Raw genomic sequence first — 20,017 nt, forward strand, 5'->3', positions numbered from 1 at the left:
TTTCCCAAAGTGCGATAAATACAGGAAGGGCATCATTGATGGCTCTGCCTGCAGCAGTCTGTGTGACAAGGAAACGCTCTACATGGGAAGGTGTTTGTCTACGCTGCCAAATAACCAGGTAGCAAATGTGACATTGACACAAAAAAGTTTAAACAATTCATTAAACTAATTAACAATGATCCCCTATGATTCTGATCATAAAGATGATTTTAGATTGTGTATATACTCATTTGCTCTTCCTTTGTTTGCAAGGTGTACACAGGAAGCTGGGGTGACCATGATGGCATCATCCGCTGTAAACTGGGGGAGGTAGTGCACTATGAGCTGGGCGAGGAACCGGAGCCACGAAGAGAAACTCCTGTGTTCGATAAGCCGACCAGAGGCACGTCGGTGGAGAAGTTCAGAGAGATGGTCTTTAATCACCTCAAGGTAGAGAAACATAAGTGTGAGCCCCCAGAATTTTAGAAAGAACCAAGTCTTTGTTGGAGCCTGTAACAGCCTCCTCTTTGTCTTTCTCTGTCCACCAGTCCAAACTTGGAGAGCAGGCCAACCTCGCCAGCCTCGTCAGCCAGATCCTTTCGGTCGCCGATGGCAACAGAGACGGACGGGTGTCGCTGCCAGAAGCCCGCTCCACATGGGCACTCCTTCAAATGGACGAGGTATCACAAGGAACTGAGTGCAACCATCAAAAATTCATCTGATCACTTTTCTGTGCTGAACATGCAGTCGTGGAACAAGCTGCCAGAAAACTGCAGGATCCAGCTTGGAACAAGGCTGCAGACACTTGTTTTATGCTCATTGATCAGCGTACAGTAGTCTGGCTTATTGCTTTTGTACTTAAAATATTTTTTTGATGGAAATCTGTTCTATAAAGTGCATTCTTTTTTAGTTTTTGAAGTAAACAGTCAAGTGTTACAAGGTAGTCTTGGAGATTTAACATCTTTTGGTTACATGGAGGATTTAAGTAAGGGTGGCTGGATGCACTTAATACTTAGGGTGTGTTTGTGAAGCACTATGTTACCTTAACTATCTCCTGTGTTCTTTGAGGTGTTGCTGGGTCTGCTGCTCCAGGACCGTGGACACACTCCTCGCCTGCTGGGCTACTGCGGAGACCTGTACATGACGGAGCGTATCCCCTATGGGCCCCTGTATGGTTTATCTCTCCCCTGGCCACTTGTGTCCTGGGTGCCTAACGGTGTGCAGCGCACGATGGACCAGTGGTTCACCCCCTCCTGGCCTCGCAAAGCCAAGATCTCCATGGGCCTGTTGGAGCTTGTGGAGGACATCTTTCATGGGACGTACGGTAGCTTTCTGATCTGTGATGTGGCTGCGGCACACTTTGGCTACACGGACCGGCACGAGCTTCGTCTGACCAACACCCGAGCAGTGGTTCCCGAGGACGAGTTCAGACGCACCATGCGAGCACTGAAGTGCGAGTCGGACGCCGACTGCGTTTACGGGATGGACTGCCGGACGTCGTGCAACCTGTTGGAGAAGCGCTGCAGGGAGGAGCCGGTTCAGCCCAACCTGGCCAAGGCGTGCAGTACGCTGAAGGACTATCTGCTGCGCGGGGCGCCGTCTGGGATGAGAGAGGAGCTGGAGAGACAGTTGTACGCCTGCATGGCCCTCAAAGGTAATGCTGGACAGATGAACATGGAGCACTCACTCATCCTCAACAACCTGAAAGCTCTGCTGTGGAGGCAGATCTCACACACCAAGGACTCGTGACAAGAAGAGGTTGTCCTTCTGGAATCACGGCTCTTCAGAAAGGGCCGACTCAGACAGAAAAGATGCTGGGATTTAAGAGTAGCACATTTATTAAAGTCATTTCTGTCATCTTCTAACTGTTGTGAATCGCCAGACTGATGGACCTACCTCCTCTGCTCCAATCTAAATAGCTTGGGACCTGGATAGCTGGTCTGAGTGCTTTCGTAAGACTAAAAGAGAACAGATTGTCGCATGTTTCCGTGCATCACACTTTAAAACAGTAGAAACACACCACACTGTATAGTATTGTTCACCATAATGGAATGTTATGAGTACACCCCTGGCAAAACCGAGTTTACTTGACGGCTTCTCGGACAGTAAATTGAAGTTTCAGCCACCGGGACGGGAAATATGCATGTCGGCACTTAATGGATCAAGAAAAACCGTGATTGCAAGGACGGCGCTCGACTTCCTTTAAGTGGAAATCAGTAGCGTCACACAGACGAACTCCCTCATTTAGTCAAAGTGAAGAATCTTGGCATAGTCCAGGAGGGAATGTTTATACAATCAGGTTGACAGTGCGTCAACACTTTGCTCTAAGAGACAACAAAAGGACCAAAACCACTTTAGTGTCGGTTTGTCTCATCAGCTCTCTGACAATTTTCGACGCTCTGAGCAGAATGAGGAGCTGCGCATTTTCTTAAAAGTTGTTCGAGGTTAGTTCCCAGCAAAGATTACCCAAACGAGTGCAAACAGTGCAACACTCACTATTGACACTAGTCAATATTTAAGCTAAACATAAACTACCGGTCCTATGTTCTTTGTGATGAAGGAAGAGGTCACCTGGCGCAGCACGGAAATAACAGCAATCAGTAATAGAGTTTAAGCCTTTGCTGTAAAAGCTAAAGAGAGCCACAAGAATGGGGGGGGGGGAAGAAAGGCACTGCAATATATACAGAATAAAATGTACATAGATTAGTGGAAAATGTACATTGCTCAATGTACTCAGGAGTTAATGTTGATGAAGGCTTTTTTTCTTGTCCAATCTGGTCACGAGTCATTTGTGACCTCAGTGAAGTGAGGTCGCAAGCAGCAAACTCTAAGAGAAGGAGATCAGCCAAGAATCTTCTGGGTGGATTTAAAGGCCATTTGTAAAGTGCAACTTGAGAATTACCTTTGGAATCTACCCGAAACAGTCTTTCAGTATTCAGTATCTCCTTCACCGCTCTATTACAGACATGCTGTACAATCTGTACTGGCCAGATAACTTTTATTTATCAAAGACCAATGGGTGAATGTCGTTTTGAAGCACCAGTAGACAATATTTAACTCTATACTGACCTCGATCAGAGACTTATTTTTAAGAATTGTGCAAGTGAAGGAGTTTTTTTTTTATGAGCTTATGAGGACCACATATTCGGTTTGGTGGCTTTCTCTTTGTAACTCATCTGTTTGGCAGCATGGTGGGATTTGAGGATGAAGTGAAGAATTCATGCTGTTTCAGTGTATTTCACCACGATGTACATCTCCGGCGACATCAACAATGCTGCATCAATGATAAAAAAATATTAGCTAATGTGTAGCTGTTTGTATTTCTCACTGAAAAAGCGTTTGTTGTATTGTACTGTATTGCCTTTTTTTTTTTTTTTTTAAATCAGTGCCATTGAGACCATGCTGAAATCATGTGATGAATGTTTACCATGTACAGTGGTATTGATTAAACTTAGTGCTCACATTTGATACTGTACTAAAAGATTTCTCACGACTGCACCGGGCTGTTTTACCAACTTCAGTGTACAGCGGACATGGCCTGTGAAGCACGTCAAGCCCGTGGTCAGTGTTGCTGTTTGACTTTTGAGTGTATGAAACGTTTACTATTTGAAGAAACCAGCATGATTTTGCACAATTAAACTGTGTACCACTTCACTGTAACCCATTTTAATTATGTTCTGGTCAGCCAGACCTCACATGCTGTGAATTATTGTCATAACAAGTCATGAGGATTAAAAATTATCACAATATAGATGCATTGCAGGTGCCTTAATTGTAATTTTAATCAGCATTTTGATGCAAAAGAAAAGCAGAGAAGACATCTTTGTAAATAAAGCTTTAAATTTAACAGTTAACCTCACATTTGTCTCAGATGCCAACACAAGATATTCCCCCACTCATGCCAGTGCCAACCCTAGTAACTAGCCTAAAGGCGTCTCATTGACATTCAGAAGCAGGCAGGTCCTGGTAATGTACTGTTTAAACACTAGCAGCGTTAAACTTTTTAAAGTTCTGAACCGTTACCTTGAATTGATAAAAGCAGTTCATGCTAACGGAATCATTAAAACAAGCCAGTATAATAAAATAAGTCGTTGGAAATAACACGATGTGCCGTTTACATGGACGATACCAGATTCAAGTGTTTACATGGTGCAAATTCAATCGGGTCTGCATCCAATCAGATCACTATTGGTCAATGTCGCCACGGCTACCGTTATGTTTCTTTGAACCCAATACGGAGACGGAGCCAGACGGTTTGGGTTGAAATAATTTTATTGATCTGTGGTGAATGTTGCCATTCTTTAGTGGGGCGCCACACCAAGACCCTAACCATCGCCTGCTTCTTGTTCTTGTGCTCGTAAGTAGCTGGCCTTTTTCTGAGCGACGCGGTCCTTCCTCTGTGCCAGAGACAACTTGGCGCGGTTCCACCTGCCCGGAAACAGACACAGCGGCATCTCCATTAACATTCAGCGCATCAGCTGAGAGAAACATTTGTCCGCTCAGCACTGGGATCTTCCTATTAGCTATTCAACACTTTGACAGGAGCTTGGCATCACTTATTTTCTAAAGGCAGCAGTGCTGTGACAGTTGTTTTGGGGAAAAAAAAGGTTCCGTGACATCAAGCCAATTAAGATATGCAAATCAGGAACCCACCTCTTCTTCTTGACGTCTTTTTTGGGTTTCTTGACATGTTTGGGGTTCGCTCTGATGGCGGCGTGCGCTTTCTTATACATTTCCTCCACCTGAAGACACAAAATGAGGGGTTAAAACATGAGATAGTCACAGTTTTCCCTCGGCGCCATGCTTGATATTTCCTCTGCTTCTCTCAGCCCCGTCTTGAAAACGACAGAGAACATCAGCCGGTGCAAATGAAGGACCAACTACATTTTGCTCAGAGTCATTTTTATCATCATCAAGAAGCAGAGAACTTATAAACCAATTAAACTTGCAGGAAGACTTAAGGCGACCAAGCAAGCGTTAGAATGTAAACTCAAATACACAGTGGACCTTAATGTGAGCAGTCTGCATCTCACATGACCTTTTTTTTTTTTGTAATTCTCTTTTTATTGATTAAAAAAAAAAAAAAATCTATAGAAAAATTCAACTCAGAATCTGCTTTCTCTTTGCAGAGTCGTTTAAATAAAAAGGACCTATTGTTGCCATGTTGGAATTTGCTTGCAATTTCAAACAGACAGTTCAGATCCTGATCACCAAATTCAAAATTAACTCTTTGTTGCTCTCTAGTGGACAGACTCTAACAGTGTACAAATGTCACCACTGCTGATTTAGCTGCACAAACGCCTGACATATTTTCCACTAACGTGATTAAATTGTGGCTGCAAGCAGCTCTGATTAAATCAATATGGTTTTGATGTCAATCGCAGCAGTTATAGCACTGCTCCCCACAACAAACCGGGATAAGTTCAGACAAAACAACGCAGCACATCAACGTCAAAAACATGGAAAGTTTCTAGGTTTGGCACTCTGAGCCATCGCCTCACCGCGTCTGCCGTCACTCCGTTCTTGATGAAGCGCGAGAACTGTTTCTTGTAGGCGTCTTCGTCCTCCTCCATCAGGTATGACATGTAGTCGGCTACGTTCATGCCCATGATGTGTTTCCTGTGCACATCTGCGTTGAATTCTTTGCTCTCCGTGTCGTAGCCAGGGAAGCGTTTCAGACTAAAAGCAGAAACGATCAAGATTGAGCCAGGAAATAAATAAAGGATTCGATTCAAGTAATGATAAAGGGCACATATCTCAGCTTATATCTCAGATAATATGTGTTGGTTATGAGACTGAAGAGCAGGTTAAAGGCTGCTCTGAATATGCAGTTTAAAGAATGATCTTCTCGATTCCATCCGTCGAGAGAAAGGCTACGTGAAAGCTCGGCTCAACACGAAATAAGCTGAACACAAGATAAATCCTCGTGACACAATGATGGCCTTTGCTCTGGTTCGTCTTACTTCTCTCAGCCCCGTCTTGAAAACGACAGTACACATCAGCTAATGCAAATGAAGGACCAACTACATTTTGCTCAGTCCGTTCTTCATCATCATCAAGAAGCAGAGAACCAGGAAATGATTCATTTACATCTACAGAGAGGCGCCACATGGAACAAAAACAGAAAAAGAAGCAGCAGGCTGCACAATATGCACATCACACTGACCTGTGTGGGATAGACAGTCCTCCATCGACTGCCCCCTTCAGCGCTCCAAACACCTTGTTGCCTGTGGTAGTTCTGGTCAGTCCTGCATCCAGGAAACAGGTGAAAGCCCCCGGCTGCCCGTCCACGCTCTCCACGTCGAACTCGTCTCCTGTTACTTCCACTTGACCCTCGTACACCTGGTCCATGTTGAACTTTTGCAGCACCTGAGGATCGACACAGTTGGGTATATTAGTTTCCAATATTGAAATCCAAAAGCTAACTTTTCCACTGCTACATCCCTGCTCCGTAAGTGAGCGCGCTTACCCGGCGAGCAAGAAGAAGCCCAGTGCAATAGGCTGCGGCGTAGTTTGTGAGGCCGACCATGATGCCATATTTGGGCAGCTCGTGGGAGTACGCGGCACACACCATGTGGTCTCCCTCAATCTTTGCATAGGCAATCTAAAGAGTAAGAACCGGGGGAGATGGTTAGGCAGGTCCATTCCAACACATGACAGCACTACTGTATTTCACTTGGTTTTGAGGCGCCTCACCTGGCAGCAGATGTCCCTGTTGGAGAGCCTGACGATCATTCTGTACTTGGGGGTGTTGTACTTGTTCTTGTCCTGAACGACCAGCCGTTTGCGGGCGAAAAAGTCAGTTTTTCCCTCTAGAAAGATCAGATGAAGGAACGTCAGGCTATTTCCACATTTCTGGATGTAGTGTTCGGCGTGCTTTAAGATTGTTTTTTTTTTTGTTTTTTTTTAACTATTTTCTTTGATTCTCAGGTGAGACAGAGTCATACGTCGGAAATCACAAGATAGGGTGACGCCCAATATAAGCACATCTGAGGTAGATTTAAATTAAAACTGCTTCAAAGTACAACATAAACAAATGTACTTCAAGGTATAAATGTAGTCAATGCATGCATTAAAGTTAGGGCCAAACAATTCAGTTCATTATATTGGCCTCTGACAGATAAGATGAACTTTATTGTCTGCCCCAAGCGGTGACAGAATTATATTTTTTTAACTTCAGATTGGATTAAACGTGGGCCGTCCTCACAATGATCGTAACTGCCTGTCCCAGCTTTAGGTAGACTGTTTACCGACTTTTCCGAGAGCGATTCACACTATTTTGTGGTACAAAAGTGTTTAACAAAAGTAAAATGGCCACAAGTAATTAAAATCAGTTGCTTTTTTTAAATATTTTCTGCATTCTGACTAATTGAAACATGTGGAGTAATCGTCATTTAAAAATCAGGGGGCTTGTTGTGTGGACACAGGAGTTTTCCTTATCCTGATATCCTGAAGTACAACAACCTCAGTTGATTGATGCCATTGTGCATTTTAATGTTGTCATTTTGAACCACTTCCATCAAGCATGATAGGATCATCATCCAGCTTGTGTTGCAACTTGGGGAGATCTAAAACCTGCAGGACAGAGGCCTTCCAGGACCAGGACCAGAAACCCCCTGATCCAGAACAATCAGGAGCCAATAAAGTGGAGCATGCAATCATTTAGCAGTATCCTTGTTTTAACTGCACACATCGACATTTCCATTAAACGAGTGATCTGTTCACCGGACCTGAATATTTCACCAAACCACAAAACTGGAAAATACATGACAGAAGTATTGGCAACAGAAACGTGCAATGAGAGCAAGTGATGCATGTTATTGTGGATGAGAACAGAAGCTGTGTGCAGTGAGATTTACCTCTCCTCCTCCTGAATTTAACTTGATACCTCTTGAAGTAGGCCTTACTCTTCACCACTTTGACGAACCCCTGAAAAGAAACACGTTCAGCATGAGGAGAAGCTTGGCTGACAACGCAGGCACACACCTCTAATCTCTATCAAACATTGATGTGGAAAAGGATGGAATTCGTGTTTAAAAGCTCATGTCGCGGGTGCAGGAAGTGTGCTGTGGTTTCGTCAGCCATGAAGCTCCACGCTGGAACACCGGCGAGAAGACCGCCATCATCCAGCTCCATCTGGCCCTCTAAATGCTCGACACCACTCAGCTGACCGAAAACACATCGGTACACACTCGGACAGGCTACCCGATTAGGATATGCGTAGAAATTACTCACCATTTTAGACCGATGGCTGCGTTTTCCCTCCCGATTGCAGCGGCGGTCTCGTCGAAAAGGGAGTCTGACGTTGCCCTGCGCTTCTTCTGACGTCGTTTCGCGGAGAGCGCTCAGCGCCCCCTGTCGCCCCGGAGGACACACCACCCCGGCCAGCAGGGGGCAGTGCCGCTCATCGTCAATCAAAACTGCCATCAATACATTATAAACTCTAATCACATAAAAAGTAAAAATAAATTAATAATGAATTCAAAAAACATGTCAAGGAAGACAAAGACACGACGTTGTGTCAATGAGAGCGTTTAAAACCTATATATTATATCGATGTTACATTAAAGAGCAACATGCTTAGAACATAATTATTGATACTTAACATTAGTAAATCCTGAATGAATAGTAGAACTGCAATGATAGTTATCATTATATAACATCATCTTGCCAACATGTACGTTGCAGCAACAATAATGTATTTCAGGCAGAAGAACATCTAATAACCTTAAACTAAAATGAGCTTACAATCACCATCATAATGGAATCGTTACAGTTGCAGGGATATAGTTTTCAGCAATGGATAAGAGCATCGCTTGTAAAAAAATAAATAAAATAAAGAGGAACTTCTGTTGTGAGGAGCTGATCCCAGCTGACGATGGCCAATCACAGGACAAACAGAAAGACAGACACTCTCATTCACTTATGTAGATAGTTAGAGTCAGAATTTCACCTCAAACGCATGTTTCTGAACTGTGAGAGGAAACCTGAGCATCTGGAGAAAGTCCACACATGCAGAGAGAGAACATGAAGACTCAATATCAAGGCAATAATCAGCCAGGAAGATGCCAGAGAGCTAATCATTCCACCAACCATCATAAATAAGTGATTATAAAATATATATGGGAGCAAGGCAGATTTTATATTTATATAACATATTGGAATTCTATTGACCAGCAAAACTATCTACATAATCTGAAGTGAATATGTTTTGCGGATTTCACCTAACAAGTGGCCAACGATAATGCTGAGGCCTGTTGAGGACACGTATCCTGAAACCCTCTGTTAGTTTTGCCACTGCCTCATCATGTTGTGAAATAAAGTGTCACAACAATTTAGTCATTATTACTTGTTTAAAGACCAAAGCGCACTTGGGTTCATTTAAATTTCCTGAGATGTCCTTCACAGTCCATATATTCTAAACATGTTCCTGTATGCACAGTGAGATTTAAGATGCTGTGTTCAACATAAAACGGAACGCAGGACTTCACAGCTGGGGGGTGTTGAAATGCTATCGGGGCTGCAGGCGCAGAGTCCTTCTGGTAAGTCACGATTACTGAGTTACAGTTTTTGTAAATTTAGGCCCTGTTGTCCAAAAGGGAAGGAAATGAGAAGTTTAACCTTTCTGCCAAACAAAATACTGATTAATTGTTTCCATGCAAATATTAGTTACTTTTGTGTTGAAAAATACAGACACAGTAAATCAGATTATATGTTAAAAGAGAGATTAATGACATAATAATAGTGGTTGGGAATGACTAAACAAATCTGTGGTTCAAAGACAACCTGCATACCTGAGTTGATGTTGAACTCTCACTACCTCAGTTAGTCTACGTTGCTCCTGTTGGTGTCAGTAAAACACTGGCTGCACGGTGGAATAGTGGTTCGTATTCTTCTCTCACAGTAAGATTGTTCCCTGTTCGAGTTCAGGCTTGGAGATCTTTGTGGGGAGTTTACATGTTCTCTTCAGCCTGTGTGGGTTATGTGGGGCAGGGATGTTATCTGTTTCGAGGTGATGGGAATGTGATATTTACAAAATCAATGCAAATTTTGGCCCACAGTTTTGCATAATGTCATAATTTTACTTTTGCATAAAGATGTTAATATATTTGTTTTATATTTGCATTAAAACAAAGGGGAACCATTTGAAGTTGTAGTTATTTATTGATTATTATGTTTTATTTGGTCTGGCTCACTCAAATTTAGTTGCTTGTTATTCTTTAACAAAAATGAGTTTGAAACAAGAAATTAGAACAAAAACTTAAAGCTTTCCTGATTCTGTAGGCGTGAATCATGTGATCTTCTTTTTTTTAATTTTTTTATTTCTTGTGTGATAAACCTGACAACCTGGAGAAAACCCATGCAACCACAGGGAGGAATTTGCACCCTCAACACAGACAGGCCTTGCATGTTGCACCATAGACATATTGGCTATTTTTCTATGCTGGATGCCCTAGCTGTTGGGTTTCAAATGCATCTCTTCTATTATTGGGGTCGAGACTCAATCAATTGCACCACCAGGACTTACTAAATACAATCTACTTCAAAGAACACTTCAGGTTTGAGTCATTCGATAGTTAAGTAATATTGCAAAAAGGAGCCTTCACTTCTCCTATAGAAATAATTTGACATCTAGAAACGTTCTCACGAAGCGCTGTAGAAGCCTGATAACAACTAATCTACATGAGTGATATGTGTGGGAGCAGAAAGACATATAAAACCTACAAACACTGCCATGAAGGATATACTTTACAATCCCCACCGTCTCCCATAAACGTTGCCTTCTTAGATCATTCATCCATTCATCCATCCTTTATCTAAACACACTTTATCCTGTGGAGGATAGTGATGAGGCTGGAAGCTAATCCCTGCCAACACTGAGCAAGAGATGAGAGAAACTCAACCATCCACGCACAGAAATCACACCTTTGGCTGATTTAGAGTCGCCAATTAACAGAGGTGGCAAAAGTACAGTCTTCCTCTTCTGAATTACAGATACTCATGCAAAACAACACAGTCTCGACTGCTTCACTCAAATAAAGGCTGAAACATACAGACTTTGATCGTCACTGAAAGTGAAGAGGAGCCCTTTGAAGCAGTTATATCAGTTGCCCACTTTACAGTTCCGAGTTCACTTCAAGCCAGACGACCGCTAATTTCCCCAGACATCACATTCAATAAGCATGTTTTATCTGCTGTCATGGCTCCCTCTCTTTAATGTTCTTTTCAGTTGTCCCCCCCCCCCCCCCATTGTTTTCATTTTTTCTTGACAGTCTCACATCCAGTGCACTTTTGTTTGTTACAGCCACACCAGCTGAGGCTGAAATAAAACTTCATGTTTGGAGGATGTGCAAAAGTCTTATGATCCCTCTGGAATGCAAATTAAAATGAAGAATTTATTTTGAAAATGAGGGAGTAAAACTGAAAAGTTCTAAGTAAAACAGAAACTTCATTACTCTTCTTAAGATCAACTTTTTTCCAATTCAAAACGGTTACCGGATTAAATAAGTTAAAGTTGTAACGTCTACAACTATTTTCTATTTTTTCACACAGCACTTCTTGGCCTCTCTTTAAGTGAGAAATATGCACGTAATAGTCTCAGCTTATCTGAAGAAAACATTTACGTTTAGTTTTATCAGTTTACAACAGGTCATCATCTCGAGTCATGGCATTCTAAGAAGGCCAACAGTTTGACCATCACTTGACAACCACTTTCTGTCCCAGGACCAAAAAGAACAAATCAATAACAAAACCAGCAGCTCGGAGTCTGTACACTAACTCTATCAAGAGCTACTTCGAGTAAAAAAGGAAGTCTGGTCTTCTGCTTTTCTGTTTGAGCGAGATAGATAAATTCCCTCACTGTCACTCTGAGTGCAGATGTTCTCACCGTTAGATAAGAAAAGTCACAGAGTCACTCTCATGGAAAGCATCTTTGTAGCCGTTCAAGCTCGGCTTCTGCAAAACTGATTTCACAATTGAGAAAAGCAATTGTGCAGTCATCCCTCGGCTGCAGTGGCCAGCGGTTGATAAGAATTTACATGCTGGGCGGAGGGCGTGGTGGGTGAGTGACCCGACAGTATCTTGTAGAGCAAGCAAAGTGTTAAAAACCCCTGAGCTGCTTGTGAAGTTGGATTTCCCAACTGAAATATAGATATTGTTTCCCTTCACAGCCTGTGCTAATAATACGATTTTTCAGTAAATACTTTTTTAGCCCCAAAATGATAACATTTTAATAAAAGAAGATGAAGTTGTGGTTGCATTGGCCTAGAAATGATTAGCACAAATTCACACATCCACAGATGTGTTCACAGTTACGTCACAGATAAGAAGAAAGAAGTCTGTTCACATGCAATGCAATCTTGGATTGCCCGGCTTGTCTTCCCTCTGCATTTGAAAAAGCTGCTGCAAAAAAGCAGCGGCAGCCATTAAATGCCAATAATCAAAAACACAACAAGATGCAACCAGAAAATCGGCATGTCAGTAAGTTGGAAATACATTGATGCACATACAACGTGACCTGCTTCGTTCTGTATGAGACACAGTGGCAGACAGCCAAGTGTGTGACTCAAGCAAAGTCCTCGGAGAAGCCAAATCAGTTCTGTTGAAACCAAATCGAGTTCTGCTCAATTTAACAGTCGGCTGACTATATAGAGGAACAGCAAAGATGGTGATGAGATCAAGACGTTTGTGTGAAAAAGCCCTGCCGGTTTTTTTTCCCTCAACCCGTGAGATCTGTGTTTTACACAGTGTGAAAACACATAGATCAGCATCTCCACGGTTGTTTTTCAGTACAAATACATCAATGTGTCAGACCACAAAACTCAGAGAAAGAAACTGGCACTTGTAGTAGAGAAAATGAGTTCGGAGGTAAGTTTGTAGTTTGTAAGGCAACAAAACATCATAACAAGAGGGAGGAGAAGCTATTAAAATAAAAACTAATTGAAGAAAAATCCACACTAAAGAAGGCCAAACGAAAGTCCAGACCCGTATGTGAACTGGAAGCTTATTCAGGTTTGGTTATGTCTTCTGAACTTTGACCTCCCAAATGATTGTCTCACCTTCCTAGAAATGCACACAGACACAATGACCAGGAAACACCGAGCAACTTTCTTCACCAGCGTCTTCAATGGGGTTCTTATAGGAGGGAGAGAAATTTACAACCAGAAACGGTTGTAATGGTTGCAAACAAGGGAGCTGCTGATCACAGTGATGGATGAGGTGTTTGATTTGTGGAGTGTTTATAGCATAAATTTCAAGGATCAGCCGGGCAGCAAAAAAAAAAAAGTTTCTTCTCTGTTTTGGAACAGAAACAATCAGCATTCAATCAGAATACTCAATTTCATAAGTAAATCTTTAAACTGAGTAAATCACTTTACCCAACACAAACTCCTCCACGTCGGCAGGAGGGAAAGATCTGCAGTGAGAGTAGACGAGAAAAACAAGACGTGCGTGTGAAAGAAGAACTGCCTTGCGGTCAGCAACATCCAGTAAATCATTCATTGTGTTCGCACTCCCGTCCCTATCTGGTGGCTGCAGGTGGGGCCGGCTGAAAGTCTGATGAGATTCTGCCGCCACTCCCGGAGGTGGAGAGAGTGTGTGTGTGTGTGTGTGTGTGTGTGTGTGTGTGTGTGTGTGTGTGTGTGTGTGTGTGTGTGTGTGCTGCCCACAGTTAACTCGGAGGAAAGAGACTAAAATCTGATTGCCTCGCTGGAGGGAAAACAGTGAAGAGAGTTTAAAAGAAAGAGAATGGAGGTGTCAAACTGCGGTTAGAGCTCCAGAGCCAAAGGAACCTGTGAGGGGATGAGATAGCATGATGTGGTTTTCATTGAGATACCACAGCAAGGGTGCTGCGGAGGTAAAGATGAAGGCCGAGTGCCAGGGACTAAACAGGGACATAAACCAGGGAAAGTCAGTTGGGCCACAATAGGCTATTATTGCAAGAGTCTGCAGCAAGCAAACATTTAGTCAATTTATGATTATGGTGTATAGGGGGGGGGAAACTCTGCAGCTTAATATCTCTAGTGTTAACTTCTAAGAGCAGCAAAACTTAGCAGACTTGGACTATATTACGTGAAATAGAAATAAATCAACTGCAGGCTGCACAGAATGCAGCTGAATGTCAATAGATCATATCACACCTACAATCCTAGCAAATTTTAGAATTAAGTTTAAGATTTGTCAAGTTGTTTTTAAAAATGTCAAGTCTATGGGACCAATTTGATTAACTCTCAGCTTTTAGCACATTACATCCAATCCAGATCGCTGGGCTTGGACAATGAGCTGCTCTTACAAATACCAAGTGCAGGTTAGAGAAAAAAAAAATCAGTTGATAGTCCCAAACTTTGAATTAGACCTATTTATCAAATAAGAGTCGCCAAGACCATAGATGAGTTAAAACCCCGCTAAAACCCATGTTGTTGAACCGGCCCCAGTTGAAATAGACACACTCCGTACACGTGTTTCATCTGACTTAGTCAATCGGATGTTAGGGGCCATGAGACAAATATTGATTAATAGATGCAATATGAACAGATCAATACTGATTAGAATTGATTGGTGGTGCAATTGACTTATAGTCAGGTATCCTCAATAATCTAAATTCGTTACATGTGCTCCTGTTAGCATCATCTCGCCGTTCTCACAGGTTGTTCTTGCCTCTGGTTATTTAGCCCTGCTTCGACGAGAATGACGCTCCACCAAAATCAAGACTCCTGCAGAGCTGTGGTGCACTTTGCATCTCATGTCAACATTCACATACATGTGCTATAAAAGCTGCAGCCTCGGGGGTATTTAAAACTCTGGCGAGTCCCCGCAGTCCCCCTCTCTATCCTCATGAGGCCCCAAAAGGGACATTGAAGTTACGTTTGTGGTCAAAGGTCTCATTGCTCAGCACAAGTCTTTATTTAAGCCAACCATAATCTGCACATTCGACAAAGTTGAGATCGAACCGCCGCCATGAAAAACACAATGCCTTCTTCACCTGGTCTCTCATCCACACACTGACTGTGATCACTGCTTCTGTTTGAATCACTACTCTCTGTAACCCAGCAAGAATCAAGGCCTGCATGTGAAGAGGGGGTGGAGGGGGAGAGGGGAGAGGGAAGGGGGGGGGGGGGGGGGGGCTGTGGCTTCACTGATAGTGTCTTCTACACTGCATTTGGCTTCCTGTTCTGAGTCAGTGTGCAACTCAAACTTTTAATGTCACATTAACTCTGCTTTGCCTGGACCACTCGTTTTAAGACCAATCAGAGTTGTCTGTATCGTTCTGATGCTGTTCTGGAGCTGATAGGCAACAAGGACACCAAATGTGATTCTAAGTTATCTGCCTTCACGTCATTTGCCATATAATGATGACATTTTAGATTTTTTTTTCCAAAACATTTGTTTTTATTGCCAGGTTTGAGTATTGGCTGCAGTTTATGATCCATCAAAGAAAGGAACTGTGTAAAGATATTCTTCAAAAGACTCCTCTGTTGGTAAATATTTCAATGTTTCTTGTTCTCCTGTGAAACAGGTCACAAAGTAAATACTGATATGATTTCAAAGAATATTGAACGTTACAAACTTCCAAAGTAAGTGAACTTAAACAGTTTGCTTGTCTACTTTCACAAAAGTAAATAAATAAAAAGTCTGATCGCTAGTATGAGCTTCAAGGGTGAATATAAACCTACACTTATCAAATGAAATCAGTTCGAAAAAGACACCATGATTTATTTTTGTACCATGCAAATGGGGAAAGATTATAAAACTATTGGTCTCGTTTATCAAACCACGAATCAGTGTTTTTGTGTCACTCTGATGGCTGACTGACATGAACATTATTATCTCGGGGAGGGGAAGAGAAAAAGAGTGTTTGTGTGTCTAAGTCGGCGTGAGCAGCAGTTTGTGGCTCCTTTCTGTTGTGTGTGATTGACATTCAGACCCAATGTGGAAACAGATCGGGGCGGTGTGTTTCTACAGAGCTGGGATACAGTCCCTGCAGAGCCGGTGCTGTGTGAGTATATGCCACATGTGTTTACAGCTTTACAGCTGCCTACTATCTGCCTTTTGCTTGCAGGTCTCCAACTTGCTGCAGCTGCATCAAACAAACTCTGTTCCCACGTCGAAGTAGAAAAATCGATAGCTGCCGCTTTGCTTTGGTCTGACCCTGAACATAGCCCAAATCTTCGCTATGATTTGCATTTTAAGCCTGACAGATTTACGGGGGGAAAAAAACAAAAAAAGCAAAAAAAAACTTTTATCTTTGTGTGATTCACCGCGTCGTTTATTTCCCCCTGCTGCACCTCCTGGCGCATCTGTGCGTCTATTCCTGCGTTTCTTGTTTTGTTCATTGGACAGCCTAATTGGGCGCGTGTATGGAGCAGTAGAGGGGTTTTAATGATGCAAAGCAATCAGGCTGAAGTCAGTGCGGGTAAGCTGAAGCAGTGTAACTGTAAAAGGATACTTCAGCTCCCCACCAGCAGGCTGTTGTGCATCGCAGCCGCGCGTCTCATTAACAGGATCACTTTACAAGCAGCCAAACAAACAGCTCATTATCCAGCGCTGCGCGCACTGCCCGGCCTCAAACGCACACGGCTTATGTCATTTTAACACATAACGTGCACTATTTGTAGTTTTCAGAGTGAAAGCACAAGTTGATATAAATCCCGACCCCATCAAATTTGCCGGCGGACAAATTTCAACTTGGTTTGCACATAGATTCAGTGTCATATTTAGGATTCCCTTTGGTTTTTAATTAGAAATTAATAATTGGCCAATCTTGCCGGTTTAAATCAATGTCGTCTCATACAGAATAGTTGGTACCTCATATTATGTTCTGCAATAATAATCCCTCACGTGGATCAATACTTAACCTAATGTGTGCTTTAATATGGATAATACAATCAGGCCAGCAGTACACTATATAGGCTATAAAATATACATACAGACTTCTTAAGTGAATCGAAAGACGTCCGTCCATAGTGTCCCTTGTGGACACACAATATCTCTTCGTCAAGTCTTAGACCGGGACCCCTCTGTGGGGACGGTCGGTGGTCTATCTTCTGACCAGCTGCCTGGCGACACCTGGTAAACGATACGGCCCCTTTGCGCACGCGTAATAGCCTGCCAAAAATCCCAACGCCTTTTCACCCGACAACCAATAGTGTTCCAATCTCTCCAGAGATAAAGTCAGAGCAGCGTGGAGGAGGAGAGACGTGGAGGATTTGAGGAGCACTGACACACCAGCAGTCTTAACAAAAAGTTAAACCAACATGCCGAGGTCCTTCCTGGTCAAGAGTAAAAGGGCCCACAGCTACCATCAACCCCGCTACCTGGACGATGACTACAGCAGACTGGACACTATTCTGGCCCATGTGTGCGCAGGTGGGTGAGATGCGTAATTACGCACAAAGATGATTTATTCTCAGGCACTTGTTGCGCACTCAGAATGAGTCAGGTTGATGATTCTAATCTGCTGTCAACAGAGACCAAATCTCAAGAGGAGTCTGAAGCCAACTTGGAGCCGCAGGAGGATGTGAGCGCTGACAGACTGTCCCCCGGGTCGAGGCTACGCTCCCCCGGGTCGCTGTCCTCCAGCTCCCCGCTGAGCTGCGGAGGCAGCGTGTATGATCGGTCCTCCGACTGTGATTTCTGGCGTCCCCCGTCTCCTTCAGCCTCACCAGGTCTGCTCAATTGTTTTCATTTATTTCGTTAGTTTATTTTACTAAGCCTACTACTGTAATATCCAAGTATTGAAATATTATAATTATTATTATTATTATTATTATTATTATTATTATTATTATTATTATTATTATATTATTATTACTGGGATTTAGAAATTAATATTGCACATATTTTAAAGTTATTTAATAGAGATATTCAGGGAAGAATTCATTATTAAAAATTGTGAAGGTGTTTGATTTTAATATTTGACAGCAGGCATTGTTAAAGTTGTTTGTAGCAGTTTTGAGAGGGAAAGAAATCGGAAAACATTTAGAAACTGAAGCACATTTTCTATTGTTTAGATTTCTTAGTTGTGCAGCCATGTAATTTAATACTAATAATAATAATAATCTCTTTTCAAGACGGGCATAATGCCTCAGTTTGCACTGAAAGTCTAAATTAATTTCCAGATTCCGAGAAAGGCTCCACTCCAGCGGAGGACGGTCCCTTCAACATCCCACTGTTTCCCCACTCCTGGTCAGCGTACTCCCGGTCGGAGCTGAGGCATCTGGTCCAGGGGTCTTATCACCACCACCTGCAGAGCCACCGGGAGTCTCACTCCGCCGTCAGCAGCTACGGGGCGGAGGACAACGCCGCCGAGGCGCTCTACGCACAGCGGGGCCTCGGGGCCGGATGTTACCAAGATTATTCTTCTGCTGCGCAGCAGATCTGCAGGATGCGGGACGGAGACGAGCTGTATCTGGATGTCAAACAACAAGAGGACGTCGCGGAAATCAAGACCGAAAACGATTTCATCCGCACCAACCTGGAAACAGGCGGATCATTTAAGTGCATCAAATGTTGCAAGGTGCGTTTTTACAGGCCTTTTCAAGGTTTTTCTTATTGAGTATTGTGATTTGTTATTATTATTATTATTATTATTATTATTATTATTATTATATTTAATTTCCAACTCACCCTTTACTCGTTGGATTACTACTTATTTCGTTCCTCACAGGTGTTCTCCACACCTCACGGCCTGGAGGTTCACGTGCGGCGGTCGCATAGCGGGACGCGGCCGTTTGAGTGTGGGATCTGCGGGAAAACCTTCGGACACGCAGTGAGCCTGGATCAGCACCGGGCGGTCCACTCGCAGGTTCGACGTTTGCACCAAAAGGCCTTATGGGGCCTTTAACCCGAACGCACAGGCCTCGTGTTATATAGGCCCCCTCCGCCTCACTTTGCGCATGTTTTACAGGATAGGAGCTTCAGCTGTAAGATCTGCGGGAAAAGCTTTAAGCGCTCCTCCACGCTCTCCACGCACCTTCTCATCCACTCGGACACGAGGCCTTACCCGTGCCAGTACTGCGGGAAGAGGTTCCACCAAAAGTCCGACATGAAGAAGCACACCTTCATCCACACAGGTGAGGCGCTACAACCTGAAGAGCTTTTTTTCTTCCCACCTTCCCAGCTGTTCCACGCAAAGACAATCCGCAGCCCCGTCCACTCGTTTCCCTCATCACATAATTCTACATACATTTTGTAGTCAACGTGCTGTAAAATAACCTGATGTTTATCATTGGTGCTGCAGGTGAGAAGCCGCACAAGTGCCAGGTGTGTGGAAAGGCCTTCAGCCAGAGCTCCAACCTGATCACACACAGCAGGAAACACACAGGTTTCAAACCTTTCGGCTGTGACCTCTGCGGGAAGGGTTTCCAGAGGAAAGTGGACCTGAGGAGGCACAAGGAGACGCAGCACGGACTCAAATAAACACACACGATCTCGTGCATTTGATCATGTTTTACCCACAGGCAGCTTCTGACCTGATGTTAAAAGTATTCACTCTGAAATGTGTTATTTGTCTATTTATCAAATGTGTTTTTACACTTTATTAATATTGTGAAAAAGTTTTATTCATTCATTTCCAAAGTTGAATTAAATCAGCTTTTTTAAATGGACTCAATTTGTAATATAATTGTGGATTAAACATTAACTTAAGAAGACGAGTTTGTGATTCTTTTGTCTAGTGAGAATTTCAACATATTCTTCACCATCAAACATCTTGTTAAAATTATAAAACAGTAATTCCTGTAATCCCTAAAACAACATCCAGAAGCTGAGCTTGTGTTAAATCTGTCTCTGCCTTTGGTTCACTGATTGAATGAGCGCTGTGAAAAACAAGAAGCAGTCTTCAACCATGAAGACCATCAATCATGTCCCCAATCTGCATGACAGGTCAAACTCCTATCTGCAACATCACATAGAGAAACGTCTTGCTGCATGGGCCACCTGGTCACAATCAAATATTTTCAGAGGACTTGCTCACATACCCATATACCAAATGAGATTATGGTGCCATAAACCTGCATGCAAAGGAAGTCTGGTGCAGGTT

General features: G+C 43.0%; 3 protein-coding genes across 4 annotated transcripts in view; 2 read left to right on the plus strand and 1 right to left on the minus strand.

Moving 5' to 3' along the window:
- The window catches only part of glmna (glomulin, FKBP associated protein a), a 41,609-nt gene that overhangs the window by 5,520 nt on the left and 16,072 nt on the right, over positions 1–20,017 (plus strand). Inside the window, exons 3-5 of the mRNA XM_080464764.1 lie at positions 11–118; positions 253–429; positions 528–659. Of these exons, the coding sequence (XP_080320890.1) occupies positions 11–118; positions 253–429; positions 528–659 (417 nt within the window). The remainder of the gene's footprint in view (positions 1–10; positions 119–252; positions 430–527; positions 660–20,017) is intronic.
- Positions 3,365–8,313, minus strand: rpl5a (ribosomal protein L5a). The gene is made up of 8 exons (XM_080464792.1): positions 8,215–8,313; positions 7,839–7,908; positions 6,676–6,791; positions 6,449–6,583; positions 6,146–6,348; positions 5,481–5,658; positions 4,633–4,721; positions 3,365–4,407 (listed from the first exon to the last, which is right to left on the minus strand). Exons 1-8 carry the CDS (start codon positions 8,215–8,217, stop codon positions 4,305–4,307), a joined length of 897 nt encoding a protein of 298 aa, XP_080320918.1. The 5' UTR covers positions 8,218–8,313; the 3' UTR covers positions 3,365–4,304.
- Positions 15,152–19,630, plus strand: gfi1aa (growth factor independent 1A transcription repressor a). Of its 2 annotated transcripts, XM_080486031.1 has the most exons (8): positions 15,152–15,455; positions 15,917–15,973; positions 17,141–17,343; positions 17,445–17,642; positions 18,096–18,493; positions 18,644–18,781; positions 18,884–19,049; positions 19,217–19,630. In XM_080486031.1, exons 3-8 carry the CDS (start codon positions 17,232–17,234, stop codon positions 19,393–19,395), a joined length of 1,191 nt encoding a protein of 396 aa, XP_080342157.1. In that variant the 5' UTR covers positions 15,152–15,455; positions 15,917–15,973; positions 17,141–17,231; the 3' UTR covers positions 19,396–19,630. The 2 variants fall into 2 exon arrangements, with proteins under 2 accessions (XP_080342157.1, XP_080342156.1); XM_080486030.1 differs by lacking the exon at positions 15,152–15,455 and having other exon boundaries at positions 15,827–15,973.

The sequence above is a fragment of the Lipophrys pholis genome (assembly GCF_963383615.2).
Source record: "Lipophrys pholis genome assembly, chromosome: 1".
NCBI lineage: Eukaryota > Metazoa > Chordata > Actinopteri > Blenniiformes > Blenniidae > Lipophrys > Lipophrys pholis.

Excerpts from the sequence above, each read along its gene's own strand:
- rpl5a (XM_080464792.1), bottom strand. Across the intron at positions 6,792-7,838 it reads TAAATTCAGGAGGAGGAGAG|AGGGAAAAACTGACTTTTTC; the intron begins GTAAATCTCACT and ends TGATCTTTCTAG. Across the intron at positions 6,349-6,448 it reads GGCTTCTTCTTGCTCGCCGG|GTGCTGCAAAAGTTCAACAT; the intron begins GTAAGCGCGCTC and ends GTCGATCCTCAG.
- gfi1aa (XM_080486031.1), top strand. The coding sequence starts at position 17,232 with ATGCCGAGGTCCTTCCTGGTCAAGAGTAAAAGGGCCCACAGCTACCAT. Across the intron at positions 18,782-18,883 it reads ACCGGGCGGTCCACTCGCAG|GATAGGAGCTTCAGCTGTAA; the intron begins GTTCGACGTTTG and ends CATGTTTTACAG. Across the intron at positions 19,050-19,216 it reads GCACACCTTCATCCACACAG|GTGAGAAGCCGCACAAGTGC; the intron begins GTGAGGCGCTAC and ends TTGGTGCTGCAG.